At 42.8% G+C, this 22,388-nt stretch overlaps 1 protein-coding gene and 1 pseudogene across 3 annotated transcripts; one reads left to right on the forward strand and one right to left on the reverse strand.

The window, feature by feature from the left end:
* Positions 1 to 1,036: 1,036 nt before the first annotated feature.
* On the reverse strand, positions 1,037 to 11,122 carry LOC127665600 (zinc finger protein 551-like). 3 transcript variants are annotated; one of them, XM_052158089.1, is made up of 5 exons: positions 10,840 to 11,122; positions 10,259 to 10,297; positions 7,530 to 7,653; positions 3,901 to 5,751; positions 1,037 to 3,223 (listed from the first exon to the last, which is right to left on the reverse strand). In XM_052158089.1, exons 1-4 carry the CDS (start codon positions 10,930 to 10,932, stop codon positions 3,917 to 3,919), a joined length of 2,091 nt encoding a protein of 696 aa, XP_052014049.1. In that variant the 5' UTR covers positions 10,933 to 11,122; the 3' UTR covers positions 1,037 to 3,223; positions 3,901 to 3,916. The 3 variants fall into 3 exon arrangements, with proteins under 3 accessions (XP_052014049.1, XP_052014048.1, XP_052014050.1); XM_052158088.1 differs by lacking the exon at positions 1,037 to 3,223 and having other exon boundaries at positions 3,800 to 5,751; XM_052158090.1 differs by lacking the exons at positions 1,037 to 3,223; positions 10,259 to 10,297; positions 10,840 to 11,122 and adding an exon at positions 8,587 to 8,644 and having other exon boundaries at positions 3,800 to 5,751.
* Positions 10,931 to 21,422, forward strand: LOC127665691 (vomeronasal type-1 receptor 1-like; annotated as a pseudogene).
* The last annotated feature ends 966 nt before the right edge of the window (positions 21,423 to 22,388 follow it).

Below are 22,388 nucleotides of genomic sequence, written 5' to 3' on the forward strand. Positions count from 1 at the left end.
TGGGAGGAAGGAGATCACACACACACACACACACACACACACACGCATACCACATATACCATCAGGAGGATGACTAGCTAGGAGGAAGGAGATCACACACACACACACACACACACACACACACACACACGCATGCCACATATACCATCAGGAGGATGACTAGCTGGGAGGATGAGAAGGCGCGACGACAGCTGGGAGGATGAGTCCATACTGCACTATATACAAGTAAGGAGTTAACCAATTTTTAATTATTTTTAAAGAAATAGTCATTTTATCAGTAATTGGATGCACTGAAAAACCTATATTAAAAAAGCAGGAAGGACACTTGCTTTGGGGATATAGACATGTAAAGACAACAAAAAATGTTTTAAAGGTACACAGGTCTAATAAATTATATCACAATTGTTTTAATATCTACCACTCATAATCACTATGTTTAATTAATACCTGTATCTTGGGGCCATCTGCAGCAATTCAGTCAATATGCTGGAAACAGAAGTCATAAAAAGTTGTTACTACATACTCTCCCAGACTGCATGGACATCTCAGCAGAACTGACAGAAGGAAACTGGGAGAGGCCACAAACCTGAGCTTTATATAGTTTTAACTTAATAAACCGATGGGTGGCCTGTTTAAAATGTATGTTAAACTTATCTACAGTCAACATAGGCATTTCACTATACATATAACAAAAACTTTAAAGAAAGTTTTTTCCAGTATTCAAAAGCAATTGTTCTACATGACAAAATACCATTCGTAATGCTAAACCATGAGCAAAATCCTGTGTATCTTTGTTGTGTTACACTGTCCTATCTGGATCTGGGCTTGGCTTGGTGTCACGAGGCTTTAATTTCAGCACTTGGGAAACGGAGGCAGAGGCAGGAGAATCTCTGAGAGTTCTAGTCCAACCCAGTATACATAGCACACTCCAGAATAGCCAGGACTACATAGAGAGACATGGTCTTAACATAATGAATAATAATAATAATAATAATAATAATAATTTCACTGAAGGAAAATAAGAAAATACATGAATAGTCATTTTTTAAAGATATATAAGCAGCAATTAAGCACATGAAAAAAAGTGTTTTATTTTGAATTCTTAAGGAAATACAATTAAACACACAGTGAAATGCCACAGTAGACTCACCAAGTGGGGTGATATCTTACATGATGAATACGCCAGAGTGGAGAGGAACAGCCACTTTTATGTTCTGCTGGTGAGAATGCAAGACGGGGCAAGCATCACAGCTGGCATTGCCTAAACTGTCCTTAAAATGTTCACCTGTAACTCCTGTATTACAATTTGGGTCATTAACACAAGGTGCTTAAAATGCATAGCTATATAAAGACTCTGACATATTCACAGCAGCTTTAGTTGTCATATGAAAAGTCTACAAAAAAATTCTAAATAAATTAATAGATAAACAAGCAGTAGTTGATACATACAAAACACTATTCAGCAACAGTAACAACTTTTTATATGAGCATCACTGTTGAATCTTCAAATAATTATACAACATATATATATATATATATATATATATGCATATATGTTTCGATGGCAATAATTTAAAATTCTAAATGATGTAAACTAATCTGTTGTTTAAGACAAAGCAGGGTCTAAAGAGATGGCTTAGCAGTTAAGACCACTAGAAACATGGACTCAGTTCCCAGTACCCACATGGTTGCCCACAGCTATCTGTAACTCCAGTGCCAGGAGATTCTTCTCCCTCTTCTGGCCTCCCCAAGCACTAGGTACATATATATTCATGCAGAGAAAATACCCATACATCTAAAAATAAAGTTTAAATTAAAAACAAAAATCACTGGTTTCCAGGAGAGGTAGAAAATATAAAGGGGCATGTTGTAAATATACAGATGAGAGGCAAATTCATTTTCATAACTGTAATGATTTCAAGACTTTACCAAATTGACCTGTTGTTTTTAGATAGAGTCATGCTATGTTGCCCCCACTGAGCTACAAACTTCTGGGCTCATGGACTCCTCATTCCTCAGCCTTTTCTAGAAATTGGAACTGTAGGCATATGCCACAGTGCCATGCTATGCCCTTGAAGTATCAATCATCCAGACGATACATAAATAATGCTGTAAAAAGTAGCACAAAACAGTATACCTAGATATCCTGCTGTTCTCAAAACTTTTCACAACCTGGTGTGGATTCTGTCATCTGTCTTCTGAGAATCTGAGAGTGACAGCTCTACTGACAGACAATCTTGGTAAGTAATAAAAGTTACTGCCCTTCAAATGACAAGTCAGAATTATACCCCACCTCACAGAATCACCTTCCTCCCCTTGTTTTTCTGACTGTACGGCTCTGCCAATGCCAGAGCCAGAGGGTCAGAGGAATCCACAAAAATCATCTCAGTGTTTTCTCTGACAAAAGCTCACAGCCACAGGAAAAAGCTATAAAGATCTTGTGTATTTGTCAACTCACACAAAATCACTGGAACATCTATGGGTGAAGTTTTAACAGAAGCACGTTCCAGGGTCAGAGAGACAGCTCAGCAGGTTAAAACATTTGCCAAGAGCCTGATGACCTCGATCCAATCTCGGAGCCCACATGGTAGACTAGAATCAACTCCAAAAGCTACCTTCTGACCACCACACGTGAACCACAGTCCATGTACGCCAAGCCACACATACGCACAATAAAGAAATGCAGGATTATTTTCATATCCATTAACTCAGTCCCTGTCCCAATCACTACCCTATGCACTGCTTCACACATAGCAAATGGCTCCATTGCAAACCTTGCTGAAGAGATTACCTTCAACAACGCTAGGAATTATGTGACATCCCGGTGGAAAGTGAATCCAATTGTTCAGGCGGTGCGGGAATACCTGGGGTTGTCATAACACTCCTCTTCATGAAGACTTCTTGCCTCCCCAAAATCATAGTACCTTCAGTAAGTCAGGAACCCAAAACCCAACAGTCTTTCCTGTGAGGGCAGGAGCAGCCATGAAAATTAGACTAATACTCCACGCAGCTGCTTCCTGCAACTCTACCACACCTTCTAAAACAAAGTGGAGATATCTATGGAATTGGTCCACCCTCCATGCTGACATCACAGGTCACCTGACAAGTCATGCCACAGAATGCACACAACCTTCCAGATCAAAGGAGCATAAACAAACTCCCTTTTCAAAAGTTAGGCCAGAGTAATGTGCAGCAAGTGTTTCACAAGTTGGTGAGTTCCAGCCTGGAAATAATCAGAGCACAGTGTGAGAACAAAACCTGTCCTGAACAAGGTGATCTTTCCTAGAAAAGTTGAAAGTACAACTCAGACCACACTTTCTAAATAAGATTGCTGCCCTAAAAAGGAAAAGGGTTTTCAAGGCTAAAGCCAGAGCAGAGCAGAGAGGTCTGTACCTCTAAGCACTTAGCAGGGATAATCAGACTCATAATCTTCTAAGTGGTAAGAGTGACAGGGTTTCTATCACAGATACTGCGAATGACCTAAATCAGGACATGGCCCTGGGCATCTAAAAACTGTAATGAGTCTTCTCAACGTTTCCCACATATTTGAAATAACTTCCACTTCCGAAGCCCAGATAAATAATCTCTGAACTCAGAGAGGGCTGTGAGTCTTCTCCAGTGTTACTACACCTGTTAAACAGCACTTTTCTACTTTTGAGCCGAATCTGAAAGAAGTATTAAATACTGGTCAGGATGATGTACACCAGCCAGATCCATACCTGGGATTCCCAGAGAATGGCCACAAATTATTAGTCAGCTGCTTGTAAAGGCAAAACTCACGAGGCTACACACTTCCAACCTCTGTCCAATCGGGGGCAGGCATAAATCTTTATGCACTTTCCACCTGTGTACGCCTCCCCTAGACACAATAAAGAACAACCTTAGCAGCACAATTCTTACATGATAAAGAGTCTTCTTAGGTGTGAACTTGCTGGTGTCTGACAAGATTCGATCTACGGCTAAAGGATTTCTCACAGTCATGGCACTCATAAGGTCTTTCTCCGGTATGAACCCTTTGGTGCTGAATCAGGTCAGACTTATGGGTGAAAAGTTTGCCACATTCACTACATTCATAAGGCTTTTCTCCACTGTGGCTTCTCTGGTGTTGAATCAGGCTAGCACTCTGGCTAAAGGACTTCCCACATTCACTACACTCGTAAGGTTTTTCTCCAGTGTGCAGTCTCTGGTGTTGAATGAGGCTAGCACTCTGACTAAAGGCTTTCCCACATTCGACACACTCATAAGGCTTCTCTCCGGTATGAACTCTCCGGTGCTGGATGAGGCTAGAACATTGTCTGAATGACTTCCCACATTCTTCACACTCATAAGGTCGCGTGCCACTGTGGATTCTCTGGTGCTGGAGGAGGTCAGATTTTCGGGTGAAGGATGCGTCACATTCCCCACATTTGTGAGGCCTTTCTCCAGTGTGAACTCTTTGGTGCTGGATGAGGATGAATTTGCGACCGAAGGATTTCTCACATTCACTGCACTTATAAGGTCTGTCACCAGTGTGCACTCTCCGGTGTCGAATGAGGTTGGAGAACTGCCTGAAGTATTTTCCACAATCACTACACTCATACGGCTTTTCTCCACTGTGAATTCGCTCGTGTTGAGTGAGTTCAGTTTTGCAGCTAAAGGCTTTCCCACAATTACCACATTGGTGAGGCATTTCTCTAGTGTGGACTCGCCTGTGTCTGATGAGATTGAAGATCTGTCTGAAGGATTTCCCACATTCATAGCACTCGTACGGCCTTTCTCCAGTATGAATTCTGTGGTGTCTAAAGAGGCTAGAGTTTTGTCTGAAGGATTTTCCACATTGTTCACATTGATAAGGCCTTTCTCCAGTGTGGATTCTCTGGTGTTCGGTGAGATTGGATTTGTACGTGAAGGATTTTCTACATTCCATACACTCATAATGTACTTTACCAGTGTGATGTCTCTGATGGTAAATGAGTTCAGATTTATAGATAAAGGCTTTTCCACATTCAGTACATTTATAGGGCCTTTCTTGAGGATGAATTCTGTCTCGTGTATTGAGACGGCACTTTTTGCTGAAGGACTTCTCATGTTGACAGTGCTCATGGGTCCTCTGTCCGGAGTGACTGTCCTGGTGCTGAGCACATTTGTAATTGCAGGAGAAGGCTTTCTCATACTTGCTATTCTCAGCCGGCCTTTTCTCAGAGGAGGTACTGGGACACTGAGCAGGGACATGTTCGCAGCTTGAACCTTTTTGGCATTCACCATCCTTACAATGCCTCTCTCCATTCAAAAGCACTTCCCCATACTCACCACTGCTGTAAAGCTGTTCGCTTCTACAAGTGGCCTGCTGCTGAAGACAGGCTGTGGAGGGCTGTTCACTACTGCAAGCAGCCTGCTGTTGACCGCAGCCTGTGGAGGAGACGGCCTCCTCCCCATCCTTCCCACAGATGAATGGCCTGGTCAACACATGGGATGTGCAGCTTGGCACAGCAGAAGTCCTGTGAGGATCCCCTTCATAGGCCTTTACTCCACTGTAACTCCTCCAGCGACAGTTATTCTCTTCATTTAAACTGGAACCTGTTCTGCTCAAGCACAATGTCTGCACGGGGTATGTGCTCAGGAACTCAGTCTGAGGCAAAACGTCTTCTAAAGCTGAAGCACGTATCTCAAGATGACTCTCCTCAGGAGATGGCCTTGTCTCACACACCACCCCTTCTGCAGGCACATTATGCACACAAGTTATGTCGTCACCCCCCATTCCAGTACAGGAACCTGAAATCAGAAAAATTCATGTTGAGATGCTAATGAAATAATCCTAGAGAGGGAAACGCACATCACAAAGGTAAGCTAGACACAAAAAGCAACAACATACCTTATTCTAAATACTTGGGGATCTGACGCAAAGGGGCCGATAAGTCTGAGATTAGCCTGTGTTACATAGACAAGGGATAATCACAGAAAAAATAATAGAGAAGAGGCAATGAAAGCACTGGAATGTTCTAAGAACAAATGAGTTGCAGACATACTAAGGGAGCTGTTTTCAAATACAGAATGGGTTTATTACACCAGACAAAACACATGGGAATAAGGTGCAGGAAAACACCAGCAGGCTCTCCAAGCAATTCCTCAGCCAACAGCCTTCACCAGGATGTGTCTATTGGGGATGTGTCTACACTGAGCTGAAGTCCCCAGATGAAGCTAGTGATCAAGGATTTTTTATCAGATATATTCTTTATTACATTTCAGATGTTGTCTCCTTTCCTGGTCCCCCCCCTGAAAATCCCATAACCCATCTCCCATCCCATTGTTCCCCAATCAACACCCCTCCTGCTTCCCTGTCCTGATAGTCCCCTACACTGTGGCATCAAGCCTCCCCAGGACCAAGGGCCTCTCCTCCCTTTGATGTCCAACAAGGCCATCCTCTGCTGCCTATGTATCTGGATCCATGGGTAACTCCATGTATACTCTTTGGTTGATGGTTTTTGTCCCTGGAATCTCTGGGAGTACTGGGTGGCTCATATTGTTGTTCCTCGTACAACACTGCAAACCGCTTCAGCTCCTTGGGTCCTTTCTCTATCTCCTCCATTGGGGACCCTGTGCTCACTTCAATGGCAGACCTGTTGAGCAACCAAACCGGTTCTGCAGTTCCAGTCTTTGAGGGAAGGGTTTCCCCCGCCTTTATATTTGGAGCCCCCCCCCCCATTAAAACATTGAGCCTTGATCAGAAAACTTGTCTTGGCTCCTTATTTGTTTCACAAACCCATTCTATTTCATCTCCAGCTTTCCTTCCCGTTTGGTGACCCGTTTGATGTAACTATGGGCAGTTACAAAAACTAAGAACACAACAGAGCATCAAGGTAGCCAAGAACCAAAAGTTGCAGGTGCAATTACAAAATGTCAAAGTTTTAAATGTGGAGTAAAGGTAGAAGTGAGATATGGGTTGTACCCTTACTAAAACACTGAGGGCACTCTGCTGTCTTCTGATACCATGTGACCATGCCCTTCCCTAGGTGCCCACTGCAAGGCCTGGTCTCCTTTAAGACAACGTGACTTATCAACTCTACGAAACAATCAAGACCTTTCCTGCATCTCCAAACACATGGAGAAATGCAAATATTCAGAGAGAGAGAGAGAGAGAGAGAGAGAGAGAGAGAGAGAGAGAGAGAGAGAGAGAGAGAGAGAGAGAGAATGCACATGACAACACTGGCAATTCTTCACAAAGGCAGCCATAAAGAAATGACAACTAAGCCTGGTGCATGCCTTTAATTCTAGCATTGGGGAGGCAGAGGAAGGCAGATCTTGGTAAGTTCAAGACCAGCCTGGTCTACATTGTGAGTTCCAAGACATCAGGGGATATATAGAGAGACACTGTCTCCAATAAGAAAAAAAGAAGAAAGAAATGACAACTACAGAAAATAGGCAGAAACCAAGGCATAGGATGCTGAAGAGAAAGTTTGAGATTTGTTATGACTCCTAAGATAGCAATCACTCTTGGGTAAAAATAAAGGTAGACGCCACTCTGGACACTGGGAGCCATGCGAGGACCTTACCCAGAGATGCCACAAGTGCCAAGTTTTCCAGCATCACACTGCAGTACAGGAGCCTCTGGGCCTTATCAAGGAGCACCCACTCTTCCTGGGAGAAGTGAATGGCCACATCCTCAAAGGAAACATCCTATCACAATGGAAACAATTCAGCGTATAATCAGCTTCTCTTTCAGCACTCTAATTCGAAGCACTCCAATTCTGCTGCCCCAATACACACCTCTTGCTCTCCATATTCTCCATCCCATATCATAGAAGACACTCACCCACTGAGGCCCATTCTCTGCCCATTGATATTGTACCCTTCCATGGAAACACAGGAAGATAAACAGAAAGATAAAATATAACCTCAAGGCCTAGGATGAAGGCTACTACCCCCTTCTTATCAATGCTGTTACTGTCACAGATACTGGTTAGGAAGAAAAATGGCTAGAGAGAAGATAGGCTAACTTAAATTTTGTCTTGTCAGACAATAACCCGAAAGACACTAAAAATCTTCCAGACCCAAGGAATATGGGCTCACCTTTTTATCCTATGATTCCTTACTTACTGCTCCTGGGGCAATTAGTTCACCCTATCTCTGCACATTTGTGCATCCAAGGTCGATGTTGGGTGTCATATTCAATTGTTTGCTACCTTATTTGGTAAGATATGCCTTCTCAATAAAACTGGACCTCACCAGATTAGCCAGACTGGCTAGCCAGTGACCTCCAGGAATCTTCCTGTCTCTGTTCCCGACCCTCAACCCCAGTGCTGAGGTTATAGACAGGGTCCACAGGGCCCAGGCTTTATATGGGTGCTGGAAATCTGAACTCAGGCCCTCATCCAAGAAAAGCAAGCACTTTTGCCCACTGCACCATCTCCCTAGTCCCACACACAACACTCTGAATCGTACTTTTCTTGTATGATTACATTCCCACAGCCACACCCTCAGGATTACATGCCCTTGAATGACAGGAAAAAAAGTTTATGATCCATTTCCTTCCAAAGACTCCAATGTCATGCCCATCTCCCATCTAATCCTATCTGCCCATGAGGAAATACAGGCCTGAGTACCACTTACCCTGGGCTCTCACTTTCGCTCACTACTCGTGTGCAGCACCAATACATAGAAGGATGATAGACAGCATCTAATTCTGGCCCTGACACGGAGAGCTGCTGCAGAACTGCCCAGTAGTCCTGCCCACCCTTCATCCCATATATAACCAAACAAGGATGTGCAACTTTCATTACTATGTCAAGACCTTGAGATCATCAATTTGCACTTCCAACTCAAAAACTTAGACCTTTTTGTTCCACACACTTCTCTATATTTGTTCTCATATAACCATAGCTACACACTGAAAGCAGGCCCCTGGCCTACCCATTGGTTACTCAACACATAGGATCCAGAGAGTTCTTAGGGAATTCCCCAACCTCTCACAGACCCCACTACAAAGCAGCCCCAACCCTGTGATGATGCTATCCTAGCTGATGCTATTCTTTGGGTCAACCTCACCCACTGTGGTGTTTTGAATAGGTTTGGCCCCCATAGACTCATGTGTTTGAATACTTGACCCAGAGGGAGTAGCACTGTTAGGAGGTGTGGCCTTGTTAGAGGAAATGTGTCAACATGGGGGCGGGCTTTGAGGTCTCCAATGCTCAAGCTATGTCCAACGATACAGTCTCCTTTTGCTCCCTGCAGATGGCGATGTCAACCTGTCGGCTCTTCCAGCAGGATGCCTGCATGCACACTGCCATGCTTCCCACCAGGACACTGATGAACTAATGTTGAGGTTTGGTCATTTACTATGTATTGTGATGCTAAACACTGACGCCCACGGCCTGGCTGCCCACAGGGAACCCACACAGACATACAACATGACCTTGCTCCTTGACTAAATAAAGATACTGACAGCCAATGGCTGGGCAGAAGAGACAAAGGCCAGGTTTGGGGTTCTCAGGCTTGAGGTCTGAGCAAAAACACACAGAGAGAGAAGATGGTGAAGAGAAGAGGAAGCCACCATGGGGTAGGTGAATCACGAAAACACAGCCACGAGGGCTGGCAAACCGAAGTTAAGAGCTGCCCAGGTGGAACGTGGCAAATTATACCTTGGGGTTATTGATGGAGAAACAGATTCTAATAGCACAGAGGATAGATATCTGCCCAGCTCTAGTGCTGATTAGGCCTTATTATAATAATAAAAGTTGTCTGTCTTTTATCCAGGAGCCAAATTATCAAAGGCGGTGTAAAACCCCTGATTGAGATTAAATTTTTCTACAACAGACTAAACCTCTGAAACTATAAGCCAACTCCAATTAAATGTTTCCTTTCTCAGAGTTGCCAGAGTCATGGGGTCTCTTCACTGCAATAAAACCCTAACTAAGACACCCACCAACAATCACCAGTGGAAGTCAGGTAATGCCTATAATTTGGGGTCTGACGCCTTCATCTCACTGATCTTTATTCCAAGGAGAAGGAAGATCATTCTGCACATGCCTAAGTAACTCAGTCTCCCCTTCAGGCATAGGCACATACTGGCACACACTTCTTTGAGAGAAGCAACCTTCTAAACTTCTGTTCACGCTTGCCAACAATTTCATACAACGCACAGCCTATACATCTCTGGGTTATATACCTAACCTGTTCAAGCCTGCGATGCCCAGGGCTCCTAGGGCACACTGAGATACAGACCAAGAACCACTAACCCCAAAATTGTATGGGTGGCATGAGGGTGAAGGCAGGATCTACTTACCAGGCCAAGCTCTGTAACTGGTTCTGAAGTCAGGGAACCCTGGAAAAGGAGGAGGCTGTTAGAATCTAGCAGCCGCAGGCGTCTTCACAGGCTCCAGTCACACAGTGACCCTGATCACCTTGGGGTTTGAAGGTCTGGGATGACTACAACTCTGTCTATGCAGCGGTCCACAATTCTGAACCTCACCGGAGAGCTGCCAGACCTGTGGCACTACTCTCTCCTGCCCCTCATGTCTCCTCCTCCTGTTTGTCCTTCCTCTGAGTAACTTCAGGAAAATTTAGAATACTATTTCCGAACAGGATCTCTGTTCACAATTCTCAGTGGCTCTCGGTGTCCGAAGAATTAAACTCAAATTCCTCAGATGCAAATCGACCTCACAACTGCTTCTACAAACACTTGGATACCAGGACTCCATATCTTCCCTGCCTAGCCGCCCTTCCAGGCGTCATCTCTGCAACACTCACAAACCCCAGCACACAGGTGCCTCCTGCCAGGGGCACCAACTAGGAGCTTCGGGATCATGGTGGGGCCTCTCCCGGGGCTCTAGCGCTCGGGTGGGAGCCGCAGGATGCAGCACTTACCTGGGCCAGGTTCCTGTGAGTGGTCACAGCCATTGGATTCTGCAGAGGATGCAAGGTCACCAAGGTCTCTTCCCTAGGCCTGGCTCGGAGCATGTGGGCGGAGTCGCTGGGCCTCCGCAGGGCCTCTGTACTGCGGAGCAGCTCTAAGCACTCTGCCACCCGAACGACCCACCTCGCCGGAGCTTCCAGTTAGGTCAACAAACCCCAGAAACGGCTAAACGATCTCCAAGAAGACCACGCTGGAAGTCCAGCTCCAGACACACGAACCGCACGCGCGCGACCGTGCACACACACACACACACACACACACACACACACACACACACACACACACAAACCAAAAAATAGAAATAAAAATAAATGCCGAATTTCCATTGGCTCAACTCCCCCATCGTCTCGCGTATTGCATCCTGGGAAATGTAGTTTCCATCGCTCCCCAGTCAAGTACCCTGCCTCCAAACCTGACCCCTGTGGACTTAGTTTAAAAGAAAACAGGCATGCTGATGTGAGTTTGTGACTACAGCTTTCTGGCGAGAGAAAGATACTCAAATAAAGCTATTCCAGGGTTTCTGGGATCTGTTAACCTCTGTGATAACCTCTGTGATGGTATCTTATTTCAGACACCATGAAGTTCGTTGTACATCAAGAGGCTACAAAGAAAACAATTCAAATAAACGTATTCCATATAGCAGTTTAGGAGCCATATGTGTGTCTGAATATCTGTATCTGTATATTTATATATGCATTATATGCATTCAGGGACTCCATGAAGCAGTTCTCATGAGACTTTATGGTGTTTCAGGTATTTTTGGTTCACCTATGCACCTTTAACAACCCCTTACCCATTGTGAGTGTGTGTGTGTGTGTGTGTGTGTGTGTACATCACGCACGCATACCCATACCCGTGCCTGTACCCTGTACCTGTACTCGTACACATATATACATGCGTGTGACAACTGTTGTCTAGGCTATAATATACATTTTTATTGCTGTTCAAATGCTTTCAGTCAAAAGCATTGGTAACAAAATTTGTAACTCTCTGTATGTTCAGATAACGACAAGACAAAAACAGTGTTGCTTGGGTACATTATATGGAAGATGAGAATGTTTAGCCTGTCCTAGAGAAGCAGCTACAGGGACATCCTTGCCTTTTACTCCCACAGACCGCCGCTCTCCTGCCTATCTTCTAGTGAGTGTGCCCAACACATAGATCCAATTTTATACTTTCCATGTAATATTTCTTGTTCAACATCCAAAGAAGCAGTTGCCTTAAAAATTTATATACGCACTATGTCTTCCGTTTGCCCCAAACACAAATATGTCAAGATACTGCTGAATGAAAATTTTACAAAATTAAAAAATAGATATGCCTTGCTCCTAGATATGGTGGAGGAGGTTTGTCATAGAGATGATGAGAGCAAAGCCAGACAGAGTTCAGAGTGAGCAAGGCCATGCTAGGAGAGAGGGAAGGAGAGAGGAGAGATGGGGAGAGACGGGGAGAGACGGGGAAAGATGGGGAGAGATGGGGAGAGACAGGGAGAGATGGGAAGAGATGGGGAGAGATGGGGAGAGATAGGGAGAGATGGGGAGAGATAGGGAGAGATGGGGAGAGATGGGGAGATATAGGGAGAGACAGACGGGGAGAGATGGGGAGAGATAGGGAGAGATAGGGAGAGATGGGGACAGATGGGGAGAGATAGGGAGAGATGGGGAGAGATGGGGAGAGATGGGGAGAGATAGGGAGAGATGGGAAGAGATGGGGAGAGAAGGGGAGAGATAGGGAGAGATGGGGAGAGATGGGGAGAGATGGGGAGAGATGGGGAGAGATGGGGAGAGATGGGGAGAGATGGGGAGAGATGGGGAGAGATGGGGAGAGATGGGGAGAGATGGGGAGAGATGGGGAGAGATGGGGAGAGATGGGGAGAGATAGGGAGAGATGGGGAGAGATAGGGAGAGATGGGGAGAGATGGGGAGAGATAGGGAGAGATGGGGAGAGATGGGGAGAGATGGGGAGAGATAGGGAGAGATGGGGAGAGATAGGGAGAGATGGGGAGAGATGGGGAGAGACAGGGAGAGACAGGGTAGAAAAACAGGTCATGTAACAAAATGGCTGGATTATAGAGTAAAGGGCATCTGGAGGCAGGGCAGCCCAGCTCCTGAGCTGGAAAGTCATCCGCTGCAACAGGTGGGGGCTAAGGAAGAACCTGGTGGCCCCTCCACTTAGCTAATGTTAAATAGGCACCTCAGTTAGCTATTTCTTTCAGGTTTGAGACCTAATATCTGGGATCTGAGCTAGATAGCTGGGTCATCAGTGAAGAGCACTGGTTGTTCTTGCAGAATAGCCAGGTTCAGTTCCACAAACCTATACGGTGGCTCACAGCTTTCTGTAACCTCAGTTCCAGAGGATCTGACTCTCTTCTGACCTCTGCAGGGACCAGCCCTACAAACAATTCACAGATACACATATACCCACACCCATTACATTTTTTCTTTAAAAATGGAATTCATCACCAGGTGAGGCCTAGTTATAAATTCCCGATGAAAAACTCTTTAGGCTATACTTACACAATTTAATTCCTGGTTTAAAAAAATAAATGTAATAATTATTAAAAATATTTATCTTTGGGCCTGAAGAGCTAGCCCAGTAGTTAAGGGCATTTGTTGTTCTTGTACAGAACTGGATTCAGTTTTCAACACCCACCACCTGTAACTGAAGTTCCAGGAAATCCAACACCCCCTGGTCTCCTCAGGCACCTGCACACACATGGAACACACACACACACACACACACACACACACACACACACACACACACACAGACAAACACTCTTTCACAAAAGGTTAGAAAAATTTTTAAAAAAAGAAAAAGAAAAGAAAAAAACCCCAGGGACTTTAGTGCTCTGAGAGTTTGGTTCAACTTTTTAGAACCCAAACTTCCAGGACATTTTGAGTATAGCAGAAGCATCTATAAGGTCTAAAGCCTGTTTGCTTACACAAACAAGTGTGTTCATTTAGAAAACTATGTTGCAACAGTCATCTGAAGGCTGGATTCAGATATAGCAAAACAGGCATTCAAGCTACTCCACCACTGGCAACGGTCTTACGCTAAGTTTCAGTCAGATTCCCAGTCCCCTCAACTAAAATCTGAGATCTTGTCACCAATTCCATAATATGATTCAACCTGAAACACACACACACACACACCACATCTACAGTGAAGAGCAGATAAAAAATGCATAACGCTCCAAAATGACATTATTTGTACAAAATTTTTGACCCCCTCTCCCTCACGTCCCCCTTGACCTGCCTCCAGAATATTTTTTTCTTTTTTCACATTTGCAAGACAGAGTCTCTCTGTGTAGCATTGGCTGTCTTGGAACTAGCTTTGTAGACCACCCTGGCCTCAAACTCACAGACATGCACCCATCTCTGCTTCTTGAGTGCTGGGAATAAAGGCGTGCACCATCACCTCCCAACTCAGAATATTCTTATGACGTGTAACATCTTAAGACACTCTTAGGAAAATAAAATATATTCCTGATGTCTCCAGCCTTGGAAATGTTTCTGCATTACATAGTACAACTTTTTCTGAACCTCTCCACAGAAGAAACTATGACAGGCACATCAGGATATTAAATTATTGCCTGGTTTTGACTTTTAGAACTAAATTATTCCACTCATTAAATACGACATTATAAGTCTTTGCACAAAGCCAGGCACCTAGTTGTCCTTTGGAAATTACGAGATTATGATATAAGTAACTGTATTCCAGAAGACAAGTGCAGGGACCAGGAAAATGGCTCAGTGGTTAAGAGCACTTGCTTCTCTTAGTGAGGGCCAATGTTCAGTTCACAGCACCAACAGCCACCAGGCATGTTTGTGAGGCACTTCCTTACATACAACCTTTCAAACATACACACGTGCACGCACATGCGTGTGTGTGCGCGCACACACACACACACACATACATAATATACACATATATACCCCTACACTTATATACATGCATACATGTATCTATACTATGTATGTATATGTATGTATGTATATGTATATGTGTGTGTGTGCGCGCGCGCGTGTGTGTGTGTGTGTGTGTGTGTGTGTGTGTGTGTATACAGCTTAGCCAAAAAGGACAGATTCATAGCCCTGTGATAAGATTAGGATAAGATGCATTGTTAGTGGGCATGTCTGCAGATTCATTGTACCTGAGAGAGAGAATTCCCACAACTGTTAGCAGACAAAGTAGATGATTTAATATCATACACACTTAGCCTCTTAGTCTCTGCTAAGGAGATGAACATTTCTTCTCATTTAAGAATTTTTATTTTTATTTTTTTGGATAATTTCATATATGAGTACTACATTTACATCATTTGTAGTCCTGCCTGTTCTTCCTTCATCTCTCTCTCTCTCATTCTTTCTTTCCCTCCCTCCTTCCCTCCCCCTCTCTCTAACTCATGACTTCTCTAATTATTATTATTTCATATATGTATAAAGTCAAGTCAAATTGTTGGTAGGTTCCATGCTTGGTGAGAATCTATTGCTTATAGATAGCACTTTCTGGATGTGTCCCCATGAGGTAAAGTCATATTCTAACTCATATTCTCTTCTATGAGGCCATTAATTCTATTCCACATCATGACACCTTGGGACTGACACGCTGAAGGCACAGCAACATTCTCATGAGATTATAAAGATATTGAAAGATTGCCCTCACCTAGTGGTGTGCTAAGCACCGCATACTGAAAAGATGGTTTGTGGCTTTGGGAGATGTTGGTACAAAAACCTAGTGCACTAACAGGTTCATAAAAGCATACAGCTATGCATCTGGTATGTGACAGATAATATTTGATTATGATAACCAAATGACTATTTTGCTTGCTGATGCGTTGACTGTACTTACCTTGTTATTTGAGTAAATACTTCCATTTATCTAAGAAGTTTATTGCAAATCAACCTGCTGCATTTCACCAGCAGAAGCTGCATGATTAACTGGGTCTTCACACCCAAAGGCCACATTGGGTGAGAATCCCATGCATTTTTAGCATGCTACCACATTCACATAGTCATGAAATTATCAAATGGTGTGTATCTTAAAACATGTCCCCATCATTAAATTGGGTTTTCAATTTCTTTTTTTTTAATTTATTTTCTATATTCTTTGTTTACATTCCAAATGCTTTCCCCTTTCCCGGTTCCCCCCTCCCCATAAGTCCCATAAACCTTCTTCTCTCCACACATCCCCCAATCACCTCCCTCCCACTTCTCTATCCTGTAGGTACTCCCCTACATTGCTGGATTAAGCCTTTCCAGGACCAGGGCCCTCTCATTCCTTCTTCTTGGAAATCATTTGATATGCTAATTGTGTCTTGAGTGTTCAGAGCTTCTGGGCTAATTAATATCCACTTATCAGTAATTGCATTCCATGTGTATTCTTTTGTGATTGGGTTACCTCACTTAGGATGATATTTTACAGTTCCAACCGTTTGCCTAAAAATTTCATGAATTCCTTGTTTTTAATTGCTGAGTAGTATTCCATTGTGTAAATATACCACATTTTCTGTATCCATTCCTCCATTGAGGGACATCTGGGTTTCAATTTCAACATCTGCATTTTGAGAGGACAGAAACATTTAGATAATATCAAATAAGTATTTCATAAAAGTTGTATACATCTGTTAATAGCAGCTATATTCATTGTAACCAATAAATAGAGGGAGACAAATCATTGTGTAATCTTATGTGTTGAGATATGTATGACTCGCATGAATATTACATGCAAGTAATATTCATATTACTGGGAGTAGCCACAAATATCATTCCATTTTTGTAACTCTTTTCATGCATATGGGTAAGCTTTTTCATATACAATTTTAAGCTTTTTAAGTTTTGTTTGAAATATCTGCTGGTCAAAGAGATGCCTCCTTACCATGCAGTTTTAGTGGAAGTCTTCCTTTATTTTTTCCTCGTGCACTCTCACAGTCTGGCACAAGTCTCTTCTGTAAATAACTTCCTATCCTGCATCATATTAGTTTTTTTTTTTTTATATGCTTGGCTATAATATTAACAAGATAGGAGCAACTCTTTGCCAACCTACTTTTAATTCTAAAATTACATTTATTGATTGCCTTATTCATTTAATCAGTTTGTATGTGTGCCTGTGTGCACTTGTATATGTGTGCACATGTGTATGCGTATGTGTATGTGTGTGTACATACACATGTATACACCTACAATATGTGTGAGGCCAAGGAACAATATGAGGAGTCATGTTATCCTTTCCAAACTGTCAGTCATGGGGGATAAAACTCAAGCGATAGGGCCTGGCAGCAATGCTTTCACCCAGTAAGCCATTTCTGTGCCCCCCTCCCCCATTTCATGGTGCATCCCATACACTATGAATATCATGCAATGCACACTAACGTCTGTGAATGGTAGTTTTCCCAAATTCACTTCTGAGAGTCAGATCAGCCCAACCCTTGTCTACAAACACAGTCAGACCTAGCAGCTCACGGCTGCCCACCCCACTCCACCTTCCCTCTTTTAGGTCTGAATGATATAAACTTCTCAGGACTGACAAATAATCACACATGAGTAGTAAAGACCACAAGGTGACAAGATTCACAGCCAAGCTTGTTCCCACTTCCTAGACTTCAGTGCCTTCATATACCTCACCAGTTCCACCTGGTGTTCTGAGCCATCTCAGATGGTGGTTTTCTCTGTATCCACTGCCTGGGCCTGAACTGTCACTAATGCTCTAATGCTTTCAGGAATTTGAACACAGTGCAGGTGTTTCTCTGAGATGATTTCTAGTCTCCATGTAGAACACTGTCACTGCACTGAAGGGTAAATGATAATCACTTCACAGCAGGGTGACCACAGGGTGTGTCAAGTCTTTTTCTCAGGGATGAAATGCCCTCGGGTGCTCCCGCTCTGAGTGTGACTGAGGTGGCTACTGCCCCAGTGAATATGGCTTGGTAAGCTGCCCCCTCCTTTTCTGATAGATTTTTTTCTCTAAAAATCTTTAAAGCATAGCATGAATATACAAACTTGTTTAAAAATAGGCTCTAACCATTGTCCAGAATTAGCTAGGAACTATTATTGGGTTTAAATGGTCTACTTTGTTCAACCTGAAAGTGTGCCAGGATTGACATGAGATTTTTAAGCCTGTGGGAGCATACTATTCTTAGCTGGATTTGTGCTGAACATTTTCTGTAAAAGCCACCCATCCACACGTGCCCTGTTTCTTTCTTCCTGCTCTGCTAAGTAAGATGAATCTAACGACACAACTGATCCCATTAGAATAGAAACTTCCAAAGACCTACATGGTCCAAGTAAAGACACCTTTTCAAAAATGTAATAAGAATGTCATTGACTCTTCACGAAGAAATGTGCAGGATTCTGGGGCATGATGAATTACAATCTGTAATTACATACATTACCTGTGGTCACATATCATGTGACCAAATTGATAGAGCCTCGATAGAAACATTTGTGTATCTGTTTGAAGCATTTCAACTTTTAGCATTTTCTTCACTTACTGCACCTGTAATTTTATCTAGATTTTTGTGTTTTCCAAAATTTAATATGAGTTATTTAACTTATTATAATGCAATACCATTAATTTTTAAACAAATTTTTGTTACAAAAAGAGATACAATTCTTGTTTTGATGGATCCTAATTTTAATTTTCAGAAAAATCATTATATCTTAGATTGGTGTTCTTCTATTACTGATTTGAGTTGAAATTGTTTATGATGAGACAGGTTCTCAAAATGTGGCTCTGCATGGCCTGAAACACCCTGTGTGGATCAGGCCCACCCTGAGCTGGTGTATATCTTCTGCCTCTGCCCGAGGGATGCTAGAAGTAGAGGTGGATTCCTCCCACCTGGTCACTTTAATAATATAATATACATATGTAACATCATATTGTACCATACACCTATTGCATATTAAATTTCATGAACTGACTTTATTCTACTTTAAATAATGCCACCTAACTTCTGTAACTTTGACTCATACAAAAGATGAACTTACTATACATAGGAGACCATAAACACTTAGCAAAGATAGAGTTCTGCTACCAAGAGAAATCTTGATTTTCCCCACTATTTGGTTCATAAAGGCCAGATTCTTCATCATCACCATCACCATCACCAACATCATCATCTTATTATTATTATTATTGTTGTTGTTGTTGTTGTCGTTAATCATTCCATTTGTTTACATTTCAAATGTTATCCCACTTCCCAGTTACCCCTCCACAAGGCCCCATATCCCACAACCTCCCTCTCCTCTGCCTCCATGAAGGAGCTCTTCCACCCACCCACCCACCCACCCTCAGCTCCAGATACACAGGTAGCAGAGTATGGCCTTGTCTGACATCAATGGGAGGAAATGCCAGTTTCTTGACTTTGCTTTTGTTATGCAGTGTTTGATGGTGTTCTTTCTGATAAGGAGTATTGAACCAAGTGCTCCATTACTGAAGAATATCCCAGCCCTGGGTTTGCTTTAATAGTAGCAAATGAGTGTGTGAGTTTGTGAGTGTGTGTGTGTGTGTATTACACATACATACACACACATGTATAATACATATATACATATATTAATTTCTTTTAATAGACTTCAAGTCTTTGCCATTGGGATTCCTCTGTGCTAAGTTACCATCCACACATGTACTTTGTGCCTCTTTTTGTTTCTGTGCACAGAGTCTGAATACATTCCTTAGATGTACAGATGGCTTTTTTAATTTGTCAGGACCCTCAGAGTGCTTTTGGTAAGATTGGTATTTAAGCTGGGTGAGGTGGCCCACACTTGTATTCTCAGCATTCAGGAGGTAGAGCTGAAGACTGCTCAGTAGCTTGGGCCAGCCAAGGCAATGGAGTAGGACCTGATCTCAGAATCCAAAAACCAAAACAAAGGCTTGTAAAAACTATATGCAGATTATGCGTATAGGACGTATAACACATACTTGTGAAATCATTTACAATACAATCACCTAGCATTTACAAGCAAAGGTTTGTAAAAGCTATGAACATAGATTATACATATAGGACGTATAATACACACTTGTGAAATCATTTACAATCACCTAACATTTTGTGTGTATTTTATTTCATTGTTGAATTCTGTGGAATTGTGCTAAACAAATCTTCTTAAACTCAATGTAAACAATACCTCACTGCTAGATGAATGATTTCTGCAATAAGGTAAGACTTCTTTATTATATAATTATTTGTTTTCTTGTTTTTGTTTTCTTTTGCTTTGCTTTGTGAAACAGGGTCTCACTATGTAGTCCTGGCTGGCCTGGGCTCCTTATGTTGATCAGGCTAGCCTGCCTCTGCCTACCACATGCGGGAATTGAGTAGGAGTCTGGATGATTAAAGACACAAGAAAAACAACAGAATATGGGGTCGGGCTCTCCACACTCAAGGCTTCCTCTCTCCTTCCCAGTGATGGTTTTCCTCCAGCAAGGAATCATCTCCTAAAGGAACATAATGTCATAAACAGTACCATCGACTGTGAAGAAACTATTCAAATACCATAAGTGTCTGGAGTTTTTTTCATTCAAACCACTGTAAGTAACAACCCATCTCTATTTCTCTGGTTCAAATAAAGGAAGCTCACAGCCCTCTCATAAAAATGGATGCATTAGTTTAAACTGGGGAATGATGTTCCTCATTCAGACCACTGTTGGAATCTTTGGCAATTCCTTCCTCTTTCATCTGCATGACTTCCTGGTTTTCACTGCACAAGTGATGAGACCCCCAAACTTGATTCTCAATCAGCTCATAGCAAACAACCTAGTTCTTCTCTCCAAAAGGATCCCTAGGACAGTGGTCATTTTTGGGTTGACATCTTTTCTGTTGGATGCTGAGTGCAATTTTATCCTCTGTTTGTACAGAGTGGCCAGAGGGGTCTCCCTCAGCACCACCTCCCTTCTCAGTGGCTTTCAGGCTATTAAGCTCCACCCCAATACTTCTGGGTGGCTGAGCCTCAGAATTAGATCCTCAAAGTGGATTGGCACCTGCTGTTTCCTTTGCTGGATCCTGCACCTCATGCTCAATGTCAATGTAACCAAGATTGCACATGCCCCACAGAACAGTAAAAATCTGACTGCCAAAGGAATCCACAGATACTGTTCCTCGACCACGCCTGAGAGAATGGGTTTCTTACTAACAGGAGTGATTTTATCCCTAAGCGATATTATGTGTCTGGTCATCATGGCCTGGGCCAATGGCTCCATGGCCCTTGTCTTATATAAGCACAAACATCGAGTTCAGTATATCTGTAGCCACAGCCTGTCCCCAAAGCCTGCCCATGAGGACAGAGCCACATGAACCATCCTGATCCTAGCGACCACGTTTCTCTTCTTTAACTCTCTCTCTTCCATTTTATCACTTTGGATAACCCAGAGTGTGAACCCGAGCCACTGGCTGCTGACCATGTCTGTGCTGATGTCCTTGGCCTTTCCAACACTTAGTCCCACTGTGTTGAATTTCACCCATACTGGTGCCCCTCTATTCTGTGCTGTCTTTTGGTCAAAGAAAATGAACAGTCCAACTATGGTCTCTGACTTTTAAGTTTCCTCCAGGACACGTCCTCTTATATAATTTCCCCCCAAGATCTTACATGTTTATTGTCATGGTTCTTAATTTGTAAAAGTTTGGGATTTAGCATTCAATAAACATGGCAGTTATTTCTTTACAATGTTTATTAGATTCTCAAAAAAATGAAGATGGGTCTCCTATCAAAAAAACATGTAGACTAACTGCATATCTTTACCTGTCCTTTAATTTATCCAGACCCAGTCTCCTAGTCCTATCTCAGATCAGCAGTAGAACACTTATAGAAGTATGTGCCAATCTCTTGCAGATCCCACAATTATTTCCCTCAGAATCCCCTTCCTTCCACTTGTTGATTTGTTCCTGCCCCCAGGGAAGCAGATATTTTGATGAAGATCTGCACCTCTCCTTCTGCTCCTCCAGATCCAATTCCTCAGTCTCATCATCACAATTTAGCAGAACACCTGCTGCAGTCTCTCTTTCCTCTCTGACCCAATCTCCAAGAGATCGGAAAGATTTTCTTCTCCACCCTTCCTTCCTCCATCCCATCCTATTATCCCTGCCTCATATGGAAGCATCCAAAGCCTGAACAATAAGAGACACCAGAGATCTCAAGATTCCCAATTTCAAAGTTATAGCCATAAAAACAGCATGGGACTGTCATAAAACAGACACATTAACAGGTAAGATCAAGGACATCCTACTTGATTAGGATAAATGGTTGTTTTGACGTGTTCTCAGATTCCATTTGCAAGAATTTTATTGAATATTTTTGCCTCAATATTCATTGGAGAAATGGGTCTGACGTTCTCTTTCTTTGTTGGGTCTTTGTGTGGTTCAGGTATCAGTATAACTGTGGCTTCATATAAAGATAATTGGGTTCTGTTCCTTCTATTTTATGGAATAGTTTGAGAAGTATTCATATTAGATATTTGAAGGGCTGATAGAATTCTGCACTAAAACCATCTGGTCTTGAGGGGTTTT

The sequence above is a fragment of the Apodemus sylvaticus genome, chromosome 15 (assembly GCF_947179515.1).
Source record: "Apodemus sylvaticus chromosome 15, mApoSyl1.1, whole genome shotgun sequence".
Lineage (NCBI taxonomy): Eukaryota > Metazoa > Chordata > Mammalia > Rodentia > Muridae > Apodemus > Apodemus sylvaticus.

Excerpts from the sequence above, each read along its gene's own strand:
- LOC127665600 (XM_052158089.1), bottom strand. The coding sequence starts at position 10,932 with ATGCTCCGAGCCAGGCCTAGGGAAGAGACCTTGGTGACCTTGCATCCT. Across the intron at positions 10,298-10,839 it reads CTCACAGGAACCTGGCCCAG|GGTTCCCTGACTTCAGAACC; the intron begins GTAAGTGCTGCA and ends CTCCTTTTCCAG. Across the intron at positions 5,752-7,529 it reads GGCACTTGTGGCATCTCTGG|GTTCCTGTACTGGAATGGGG; the intron begins GTAAGGTCCTCG and ends TTCTGATTTCAG.